The 12,108-nt window shown below is 47.7% G+C and overlaps 1 protein-coding gene and 1 pseudogene across 1 annotated transcript in view; one reads left to right on the top strand and one right to left on the bottom strand.

Moving 5' to 3' along the window:
- Positions 1-1,313, bottom strand: part of MEX3C (mex-3 RNA binding family member C) — a 56,800-nt gene extending 55,487 nt beyond the window's left edge. Inside the window, exon 1 of the mRNA XM_086960394.1 lies at positions 779-1,313. Coding sequence (XP_086816520.1) covers positions 779-1,313 — 535 coding nt within the window. The remainder of the gene's footprint in view (positions 1-778) is intronic.
- Positions 1,314-5,741: 4,428 nt separating this feature from the next.
- On the top strand, positions 5,742-7,207 carry LOC147726297 (uncharacterized; annotated as a pseudogene).
- Positions 7,208-12,108: the final 4,901 nt, after the last annotated feature.

Genomic DNA, 12,108 nt, shown 5'->3' with positions numbered 1-12,108 from the left:
CACAACCTTGTATATATCCATCTATCTCAGGTTTACTCCTCCTTCCCATTTTATACAATATCCCTTCTAACTAGGCCCTCGTTATATTTTTGTCTTGCCGCACACCACTTTATTTGCTCCATATTTACTATTAACTCAGGTTTGACACGTTCAAATTTTAGTACTCCGTCTCACCACCTTGTTAATTCAGATAATTATTCTAGTGATAACTCCCCAATTTTCTCCGTGTCCCACCTACTCAGCATCTTCTACCTGTTCTTCACAATGCCAACTCTTGTGATACGGTCACTATTTTCAGTCAACACAATATAGACTGTTCTCGGTTTCTCTACTTCACTGCTACTCCTGAGGTCCACCTTTATAACTCCTTTAATCATCAAATATTCAATTAGTTATGTGCCCCTTGTACCTCAATCAAAAGCTCTCGATCCACTGTCACGTTTAACCCTAGTATCCAGTAGACCCTCTCAGCTCCACATAATCCATGAACCACACCTTCTCCCCGAGAGCTTTCTATAGGACTCTTTCCTTCCAGGCTCAGATTGCCATCGTCAACATCCGCCTCTCCCACCTTTTGATCTTGAATCTCCTTTCTTTCACATCATTTTACGAAATCTTACACCACGGCCTCTCATCTCACCCACTCGTCCTCCATCAGTTTTACCCCTCACAGCTGCCTCAAGCATCTTAACCTCTTGTTCAGAAGCACACCCGTCAAAAGATAACCATTCTTTGCTGATGTCCCACTTTTTCTTTTTTTAACTCACAACACACTCACCCTGGCGCCCTACGATCTCGGCGACGTGCTCCGAGGTAGGTACAGGCACGAACTCGTTTGTGTTGACGCTCCGCCGGCTACTGCGGATGAGCGCGGCCTGCTCGCCCCCGTAAGCCTGGGCCAGGGCGACGGCCATACCCCCGTGGCGCCCGTCCGGGTAAAGCAGCGGGCCCTCGGGTTGGCCTAGGCTCTCCCCGGGAAGCAGCAGCAGCACCGGCCCGTCCTCATCTTCTTCCTCCCCCGACTCGGCTTCCTCCAGCGCCCGTGGTGAGTCCGGCTGACCGCAGCCACCCTCTTCCGCCAGGCCGAGTCCAGCCAGGCGCTCCCGGAGCAATGCCGCTTCCATGTTTAGGCCGTGGCCCCCCTCCTCGGGCAGCAGCGGCCCGGCACCGCTCGGCATCCCCGCCGGGGCTTCAGTGCGGCCTAGGGCTACCTCTCGGACGGAACCGGCGCTGCCAAGCCGGGAGGGGGACGTGCACAACCACCGGGGGAAAGATGCCCGAAACAAGACAGACCCACAAAAAGACGTGGACATGTCCAAAAGATGCTAGAACAATTGCCCTACCGGACTGCTATAAATCCACGTAAACGGAGAAAACGTGTACATTCTTAGAAAATGCTTACGTAAATCCATTGAAAGACGTTTTTTTTAATTTAGAACCATGATGATTAGAAGCAGGATCATGATATTTTTTAATGCAGTCACACAGAATCAATGAAGGAAGTACTGTCAGAGTTTACAAGTTTCTGTGGCCCTTGCGCGAGTAACCAATCCAGTCTAGATTTGTACTTTGCATTGCGGTACTTGTAGTTCTTGTTTTATAATAGATTGACCAGGCCTAGAAGTCCAAAATACTGAGGGGCAGATTTACAACCCCCTTGCGCCGCTTTTACGCCGCTGTTGCGTCACTTTTGTGACGCAGCGGCGGCGCAAAAGCTGCGCCATGGTGTGGGGTATTTACAACGTGACACATCTCCCAGATGCGTCACGTTGTAAAGCCCTGCGCCAGAAGAGGCGTACGATCGCTGGGGGAGGCGTTCTGGCGCAGGAACGCCTCCCAAAAGTGGCTGAGTGAAATCTACAAGATTTCACTCAGTCACTTTTGGCCCATGCTGCGTCAAAACCCTGCGCCTGCTTGAAGCAGGCGTAAGGATTGACGCAGCAGCGTGCACATAGGGCCCCCCTGATCATTGCTGGAGCTGCGTCGCGCTTGCGACGCAACTCCAGCAATGCGCCGCTTTTACGGCACAGATGCATGACGCATCCGTGCCGTTTTTGCCCCATGGTGCGCCGCATTGTAAATGCGGCGCTCAAGGGTGGCGGAGCTGCGGCGCACAATTACTGGTGCATCCCTGCCGATATGCAGGGATGCGCCAGTATTGTAAATCTGCCCCTAAGAAATCATTTTGTTTTATTTATTTTTGCAATTTTGTTTAGCGTCAGAGCGCTTTACAATAGCAAGTTAAATAAATGGGTTACTGCAAGTTCTAGTTACAGTAATTAAACTTGGACTTTTACATGGGTGGATGTGTGCTCCAATTAACCACATGCGACAATTGCAGCAGTTGGTCAAAGGTCGTACACAGTTTAAGCATCAATTTAGGTTGTGGGGTCACATGACAACATAGCTGCCAAGGTTTCAGATTGCTTATGTGAGACATTTCCATAATTTCAGTGTAATTATGAGTGACATTCAACAACTATGAGTGACACTATCCTCGATCAAAAATCATGCAAAGAAGACAAGGAAAATATATAAATATAACAAATTACAGCCATTTGAGCAACAAGATACTGTATGATAATCTTAGAACTGCTACAAAACACTAGAAATGCGAGGGCACTAACCAACATGACACACAACCTCTCCACTTTGGGACATGTTATGTTATGTTATGTTATGTTATACAGGGGTTTTATATAGCGTGCGGCTACTCGAAAGAGTGTCCCGACGCTTTGAATTGCACACTAATCTCATAACACAACAGGGAAAGTAAATAAAAACAGAAAAAAAAGGAAACCTAATAGAGCCCGAAACTAAGAGGTGAAAAGCCAGGTTTTAAGCCCCTTCCTAAAGGCCAACAGGTTAGGAGTGCTGCGCAGGGACACAGGCAGTTTATTCCACAACTGAGGCGCTAGTAATTTAAAAGAGCGGCCACCGATGCAAGCTCTCTTCACGCGGGGCACCGCAGCAAGAGACAAGGCTTCAGACCTAAGCGACCTGGCAGGAAGGTAAAAGGTCAGCCTTTTCTGAAGATATTTTGCTCCGGAGGCGTGCAAGGCTTTGTGTGCCAGGGTGAGAGTCTTAAAAAGTATCCGCTTCCGGACAGGAAGCCAGTGCAAAGCCTCCAGGAGGCCCGAGGCTCTGGCACGGCGAGATAGTCCAAAGATGGCACGTGCTGCCGAATTCTGGACAACCTGTAACCGTTGGAGCAGGTATTCTGGCAGGCCGAGATAGAGGACGTTGGAATAGTCAATTCTCGAGCCTATAATCGCCTGCACCGTGATCTTCCTGTGTTCCTCCGATAGCAGGGGAAGGAACTTGCGAAGCATCCGGAGTAGGCCAAAGCAGGTGCCAGTGAGGCCGATTACCTGCGAGCGTAGTGTGAGGCCATTGTCGATCTTAATCCCAAGGTTTTTAGCCACCTGGGACGAACTTGCTGGTGGAAACATGTTCGCAGGCCACCACACTTTCCAGTCCGGGTCCGAACTGCACCCAAAAAAGAGGACCTCGGATTTATCCGAGTTGCACTTGAGGCTATTATGATGGAACCACTGAAACACAGCCTCAAGGCAACCCTGGATCCTACCTCCATCGAAGTCCGCACCTCTCTCACAGGTGAAGAGGAGCTGGGTGTCATCGGCGTAGGAAACGATCTGGGCCCCGAAGTACTCCGCCAGTGCCGCCAGAGGGGTCATGAAGATGTTAAATAGAGTTGGGCTCAGAACAGAGCCCTGAGGAACTCCGACACCCAATGGCGACATCTCGGCGGAGCAAGCAGAGGCCCAGACCGTTTGTCGACGGCCTGCCAGGAAAGATCGAAACCACTGGAGCACCGTCCCTCGAAGACCAATCTCTGAGAGTCTAGCAAGCAGACCCTCATGAGGGACGGTGTCAAAGGCCGCCGACAGATCTAACATCACCAGCATCGCTCTCCCGCCCGAATCCAGCACCTCCTTTATCGCCTCCGAGACTTCCAGGAGAGCTGTTTCGGTGCTAAGATTGGCGCGGAAACCCGACTGGGTAGGGTGCAGTAGGTCGTGGGACTCCAGGTAATCGGCAAGCACCTTATGCACGTGCTTTTCAATGACCTTCTCAAAAGCCGGCAGGAGCGAGATAGGTCTATAATTCGCTAACACCTCCACATCCAGACCAGGCTTTTTAAGCAGGGGAATAATCATTGCCTGCTTCCAGGACTGGGGAACCACACCCTGTGCAAGAGAACAGTTCAACAGGGGGTTCACGAGTGGATTAATGACAGCTGCCATTTTAGCCAGAAATTTTGCGGGGCAGGCATCCCGAGGGGAACCTGACTTAAGCCCAGCCATCAGGTCAAATGAAGCGGTCAGCGAGAGAGGAGGGAAAGCTGCCAAGGCCACACCTGCGTTAGGTCGGGTAACAGCGGCATTCTCCGCCCGACCTGGCATCTCAGGCTCCAGCACAAGGAAGGAGTCCTGGATCCGCTGGATCTTAGAGGTGAAAAAGTCCGCAATCGCCCTGACCCAAGGCGCAGGAGGGGGGGTCTGGGTAGGTGCTGCGCGAGAAGTTGTAAACTCCCGCACAATGGCGAAAAGCTCCCTACAGGAATTGGAGGCAGCTTCAATTTTTCTCGCGAAATAAGCCTTCTTCTCCGCGAGGATGTTCCGATGGTAAGCTTTCGCCAAAGACCTGTAGGCGAGTTTCGCCGTCGCGTCGTATTTCACGCGCCATGCTCTTTCCGCTACCTTGCATTGCCGACGTGAAGCCGCCAATGCTTCCGTAAACCAAGGGGCAGATGCACCTTTTTCGGGTTTGCGGAGGGGTCTCAGAGGAGCAAGATCATTAAGTCTCTCTGAGAACCAGACCTGCAATCGCTCCACATCCTCCTCTAAGTTCCCCGTTAAAGCACAGGGGTGGTCCGCGCAAGACTGTGCCAGCAGTTCCGGAGTAATCCGGTGAAGTGCCCTGAATCCCACGGAAGTCTGCCGGGGGGCACCGGAAGGCTTCCTAACTTCCGAGAAATAAAATTTCACCAGCCTGTGATCAGACCAAAGCACCTGGGTGGGAGACATGACTGAAACTAAACTGAAACAGCATGTGAGAAAGGCCCCAGCAATCGGATGTCAGCTGCCTAAACCTGCTAATAAATCATAATTTTATGTCAAGAACGGAGGCTCCTATTATGCCTTCTTTTCTTGCTTCATTTTCAATAGCAGCAAGATAAGTAAACAACCACAATACACAGAAGGCACAGCAGAAAAACTACTGGCCAATGGGATTGGATAAAACAAACAATAGACAAATCACAACAAGGATAGTATATATGGCCAGTTCTGATCACGAGTAGTCCTCTTTTCTTGCTGCTACGCAGTCAGATAAGTCATACTTTCAATTTTCTCTTCTGTTTACAGCGTTATTGTGCATTTATTGTGTATTTACTGTGTTGAGCTCTCTTGGTGATATTCAAGCACTTCTCGCTCTATTTTCCTACCTTAACGGTTCCCGCCTTCGGGTCCGTTTTCCCCCCTCGCGCGCTGCAGCGGTTGGTCTCTCCCGCTGCGCTTGCTTCCCGCTTCATTCCTCCTCACCGGGGTTCTGTTGGGGTTGTTCTGTGTGGCTCCTGCTCCTCGGCCGGTCTCCTCACATCTACGGACACGGTGCCCGCCCCCAGGGGAGTGTTTCTCTCTCATTCCTGCCTCGTTTACGCCCACTTCTCAGGTTTTTTTCTTTAACTCTTTCCTCACTGCCACTTCAGTTTTAAAATGGAAATTCCAAGCTCCTCTGAGCTGGATAATGATGAAAGCGAAGCTTTTAAGGGTGACCTCAGTCAGTTCATTAATTCTTCTGTTGAGACAGCTGTTGAGGCTTCCATGAATCGTGTTTCTAAACACATGGAAAATTCCCTCATGAGCCTCATGACCAAAGCTTTGGCCCATTCTGCGGGGGAAAGCAGAAAGCGTAAACTGGTACCTTCCACTACTCTGTCTAAAAATGTGTCAGTTTTGAGTCACGAGTCCTCCTCGCATATGACTGAGGACGTGGTGCCTCCCAGGCCTCCTACCAAGGAGGGGTTTAAAGTTACTATGGCAAAAAGTAAAGCCAAGATTAAAAATGTGGAGGTTCCTAAGAAGCTGGTCATTGACACTATTCCTGACACGGATGATGATGATGATATGGGTTACACTGATGACCTGGCAGACCTTTTTCAGCTTGTTGATCCTCCTTCTCCCAAGAAAGCTAGATTCAATGCTTTTGCGTCCCAGCCCATGCTTGACACGGAAGGCAATCCTATGTTTGATCCCTCATCCATCTGACACCCTAATTCTACGGAATGGTTCCCCACCCCTCATGTGGGAGAATATATTTCTTCAAAGCTCCGTCTTCCTTTGGACAAGTCTGTTAGAGCAAAACTCAAGTCTGAATGTCCCAAAACTTCCTTACCTTGTCATATTACTGTTACTCCTTCCATAGATCAGCCTCTCCTTACTCTCTTTTCGAAATTTGGCAAGGACCCTCGCAAGGGCGTTGACAAAGCTTGGTCCACCTGTCAGGACAAGCTATTAGACAGTGTTGGTCCCTTGGCCCGGGTACTGGACATGGCAGAGACGGCTCGCCTGGAGGGGTTTGACCTCAACCCTGAGGAAATTTCTCTGTGGCTCAAAGATCCTTTTGCCTTTTAGGCACTGCCAATGCCGCAATCATTCACAAACGTCGCAAGGGCCTGTTGCTCAAGCTAGATCCGAAGTTGGCGAACCTGGCCTCCCAGGATCCTGGTGTAAAGACTGATGGACTTCTATTTGGTGATTCCCTTGTCAAGGATCTCAGCCGCTATGTTTCTACTTTCGCTTCCATAGACAAAGCCCAATTCTCCATCAAGAAAGTTTTCACCCCTCGGGTTTTTGGCAGGGCCGGCAGAGGCAGGAACCGCTCTTTCGGCCGCGGTTATCAAAACCAAGCTCCCAGAGGCACAGCCAATTCTGGCTATCAGGAATACAAGCCACAGTTCTATCCCAAACGAGGTCGTGGCTTCCGTGGCAGAGGACAGAAAGGCTTCTGTAACAACAACAGCAACGCCAATAATCAAGGTAAGCCCCTCACCTCCGATTGGAGGTCGTCTAGCTCTTTTTCTTCACAGGTGGCGCACTCTCACAGCAGACCCTTGGGTCCTCAATTCTGTCCAAGGCCATCATCCATCTCAGAGACACTTTACCTCTATCCGATTGGATAGTCAGACTAGACCTTCAAGATGCCTATCTCTAGATTCCCATTCACGAATCTCACAAGAAATATCTACAATTTCAGTGGCTCGGTGTCACCTACCAGTTTTGTTTGCTTCCTTTCGGACTTTCTTCCGCTCCTTGGTGCTTCACCAGGGTGATGAAACTTGTGGTATCTTACCTTCGGTCCCTAGGTATTCGTCTCATCATTTATCTGGACGATATCTTGCTCATGCATACCGACAAACAGACTCTTCTTTCCAACCTCAACGTTACTTAGTCTCTTCTCCTCGAGCTTGGATTCCTTATCAATTCAGAAAAATCCATGTTAGTTCCTTCTCAAAGTATAGAGTTTCTAGGCTTCCGCGTGGACTCTTCCACTGCATCTCTTTATCTTCCGCAAACCAAGGTTTCAGCCATCCGGTCAGAGATATGTCAAGTTCTCCGTCTATCCGAGGTGTCTCTTCGTTCACTTGCAAGAATCGTGGGACTTCTGCTGGCCTCTATCCAAGCCATCTTCCCCGGACCTCTACATTATCGAGCCCTGCAACGTTTGAAGATAAGACATCTCCGTCAAGGACTGGCGTATTCCGATCTCATCCAGTTAGACCAAGAGTCCCGTCTCAAACTACAATGGTGGATCGACCATTTAGATGTTTGGAACGGAAGAACGATCTTCGCTACGGCCCCAGATCTTGTCTTAGAATCAGATGCCAGTCTGTCGGGTTGGGGCGCCCGATGTGGTTCAATCTCGACTGGAGGTACATGGTCTCCAGAGGAGTCGTCATTGCACATCAATTGTTTAGAGATGCTGGCAGGCTCCTTTGCAATTCGCAGTCTGGCAAAAAACAAGGCAAGCTGTTCCATTCTTCTTCGGATGGACAATGTTTTTGCGGTCCGCTGCATAAACCATCTCGGTGGCAAAAAGTCCAAACCTCTCGCAGAACTAGCAAAGAGCCTTTGGGAATTCTGTCTCCAACACAAACTGTCTCTTCGAGCGGAGCACCTGCCAGGCAATCTCAACGCCATTGCAGATTGGCACTGTCGTTATCTCCGAGGTTCAAGCGGCTGGAAGCTGCTTCCCTCTGTTTTTCTTTCTCTCTCCCATTCCTGATGATCAACAGAGTACTTGCCCAGGTTCGACGCCAGTCGACCTCCTTGGTTCTTCTAGCTCCTTTCTGGCAATCTCAAATCTGGTTCCCTTCGCTCCTGGAGCTAGCTGTGGATTTTCCTGTGCTTCTTCCCTCCAGCGAAGATCTCCTCCTAGAACCTCAGGGTCTTTCCCACGTCATGATCCTGGACCGATCCCTAGTTCTTTCAGCATGGAAAATTTTCGGTCTTCCACTTCTGACGTCATAATTTCACAGGAAGCTTCACTCTTTATCAGCCAAGCTTGGGCCCCTGGCACTTCCAGAGCCTACAAGTCAGCTTGGACTTTATGGTCAAGCTGGTGTCTGGAATGGTCTGTCGATCTCTTTTCAGCCCCTCTAAGTTTTGTGGTTAACTTCCTAGCTTCGGAGGCCAGTGCTGGTAAATCTTATCGCACTGTCAACCTTTACAGATCAGATATTTCCCTGAACCACTGTCCCATTGACAATAAACCGGTAGGTACTCACCCTTTGGTGTGTCGCCTTCTTCGAAGAGTTCGATTCTCAAAACCTCAGTTGGCTAAGTATTCCTTTTTATGGGATGTTAATTTGGTTTTCAAATTGTTTGTTTCATGGCCTAACAATGATTCTCTCTCTCTCAAAATGCTTTCCGCCAAACTTACCATGTTATTGTGTTTAATATCAATCAAACGTGTCTCTGATGTCAAAGCTTTGGATTTGTCTTCCAGACAATTTTCTCCTTCTGGTGTTTTGTTTCAGCTGCACAGACATACCAAAACTAATTTGCAATCTGTGTTTTATCCCTATTTCTCCTCCCAGCCTCAGCTCTGTGTTGGTCAATGCCCAAAAATGTACGAACAGAAAACTGCTGATCTCAGGACTTCCTCTCATTCGCAATTGCTCCTTTCTTTTCGTAAACCCCATTGTCCTGTTTCCTCTGCCACTTTGGCCCGTTGGGTGCGTTGGATTATGTCCCTTGCGGGCTTTGACACTACCGCCTTTGGTGCTCATTCCGCTAGGGGTGCTATGGCCTCTAAAGCCTTTTGGGCAGGCTCTCGTTTGGAGGATATCCTGAAATCAGCAGATTGGTCTAATGATACTGTTTTCAAGACATTTTATTGTAAACCTGTTGTTACTGCTTCTTCAATGGTGGTTAATATGCTTTGAACAAGCATAATAGGAGCCTCCGTTCTTGACATAAAATGTTGATTTTCCTAGTATTTGTGACGGAAAGTCTTAATTTTATTAAAGACACGGAGGCGAGTATTATCCCACCTCTGCATTACTAATTAATGTCTGTCTTTCCCACCCTTAGGAACTCCGGCTTTGCCACCAGCCTCCACTTAGGACTGCGACTGCTCCTGTGGACTGCCTTTCTTCATCTGGATCCTCGTCACACTTCCGCTGGGCTTTCCTCCATCATTATCCTGCAGTTCTGGGTTTCCTTCAGGATTTATTTGCTTGGATTATGACTTTTTGCATTTTGTTGGCTATATTTCCACTGTTTATGCATTCTCACTGACTTTCTCGCACAAGAAAAGAGGGCTACTCGCGGTCAGAACTGGCCATATATACTATCCTTGTTGTGATTGGTCTATTGTTTGTTTTATCCAATCCCATTGGCCAGTAGTTTTTCTGCTGTGCCTTCTGGGTATTGTGGTTGTTTACTTATCTTGCTGCTATTGAAAATAAAGCATGAAAAGAAGGCATAATACTCGCCTCCGTTTCTTTAATAATATTAATATATAACAACATGAAAAGGCAGTTCTTTCTGTCTGGCTGTTGAGAGTTGTTTAAGGTGTTTGGATTTTTATGGCTGCATTGGTGTGTAAGTGAGTTTGGAACTGGTAGAATGAATGACTTGTGTATGTATCTGTTTTATTGTTCTCTATGTTTCCGGGTTGACACTATATGAGATATATTTGTTGTCCTACTCATTGAAGTGTGAATTTGTCTCTATGAATTTTTTATATTAATTACAATAAAATAATGTGAATACAAACAACTGCTCTGTGGGCAATTGTACTATTTGAACTTCTTGGTCCTTTATACAATTGGGAACTGCCTTTTCATGTTGTTATATATTATTTATACCCTGGTGGGTGGTTTCCCCTTCCCTTATCCTTTTTAGGCTCTGGGTCCCTCTTCCGTTTTTTACTTTAATACAATTAAGACTTTCCGTCATAAATACTAGGAAAATCTACATTACTAGTCACAAATTTATTACGGTCAAAGGAAGTTCAGATCTTGGTGGAGAGAGTACTTAAGTATGGCGGAGGGTGATTAACTAGGGTGTCTGCCAAGTAGGAGGAGCTTGAGGCCCTTTTTGAAGGTGATTAGGTAGGTGGTTATTGCAAAAAACACAGTTGATGGACAGAATGTAGAACAATGTAGGTAGGTGGTTAGGCAAATGGAGGGAGGCTGAGAGTTTCAGATTCTTGTGGCACTATCAGAGAAAGACTGGTTTATGTATCGTTCTCGACTGAAGTGGGGGGGGGGTTCCAGAAGCAGGGATTGGGCATTCTGGGGCCCCTATTTGCTCCAGAGATTTTTGTTTCTCGTTTAGATAGGATAGTGAAGAGGAGTGCAGCGTCCTGTGTGTAATACAGTTTTTTTTCCTGTTTCCATTACCTTATTAGATGAACACTCATTCACCAGGAAAAGTTTGACGGGTATCCCTTTGACAATGCTTCCAGAAGTTTGTGATTCTTCCCTATTAGATCTATTAGATGTCAATGTGGAATTCCTAGCACAGTTGCCCACTAATATTGTCATATATATATATATATATATATATATATATATATATATATATATATATATATATATATATATATATATATATATATATATATATATATATATATTTATTTATTTTTATTTATTTACTTTATATTCTTATAAAGCGCCAGAATAGACCCCCGGAGGGGTATCTCCGCACTGTTGCTACAAAGGGAGTGAACTGTACTGATAAGTGCAATGATAGTTTGTAAGCAGGAGAGACATTAGGGGCTGGGAAACAGATGTCTTTTCGAAAAGTCAGGTGGCTGGTAAGTGATCTTAAATCTGAGGGCAAAGAGTTCCAGAGTACTGGTCCGGCATGGGCCAACGCACGGCCACCTTGTCTGGTCTTCTTCACTCTGGGTACTTGCAGTAACTGCTGATTACTGGAGCGCAAAGAACGCCCGGGGGTATAGGGGTGGAAGATTTCAGTTAGATATTTAGGGCCCTCCCCTATCATGCTCTTGTGGATGGTGCTTAGAGTTTTAAACTGGACTCGTTTCCTCACAGGAAGTCAGTGGAGTCTGGCCAGCAGGGGACAGGAGGGAGTCCTAGGTGGAGCATTCAGGACAATCCTTGCTGCTGTGTTTTGGATTACCTGTAATTTGTTAAGCTGTTCCTCGTTTGCTCCAAGGAGCAAGCCATTACAGTAATCCACCCTGCTGATGACAAGAGCCTGTACAAGCGTTTTCCTATGATGGTCCAGTAGGTAGGGGAAGACTCGTCTTAACATCCCAATAGCCCGAAAGCAGGTACCGGCAACTTGATTCACATGATCTTTAAGTGTAAGTTGCTGATCAAGTAGCACTCCCAGGTTCCTGACCATACTCTTCGGAATGGGGACGGGGCCTAGCTCTAGGGGCCACCAGTCAGATGACCAGTGTGTTGCCGCTTTGCCGAACAACATGACCTCAGTTTTCCCTAAGTCAGTGGCGTCACTAGGGGGGTGCGGGGGGTGCGGACCGCACCGGGTGACACCCTCACATGGGGTGACATGGGGTGACACCATCTGGTTACGCTGT

This window comes from Lissotriton vulgaris, chromosome 3_1 (assembly GCF_964263255.1).
Source record: "Lissotriton vulgaris chromosome 3_1, aLisVul1.2, whole genome shotgun sequence".
Taxonomy (NCBI): domain Eukaryota; kingdom Metazoa; phylum Chordata; class Amphibia; order Caudata; family Salamandridae; genus Lissotriton; species Lissotriton vulgaris.
This window is presented reverse-complemented; position numbering and strand designations above follow the sequence as displayed.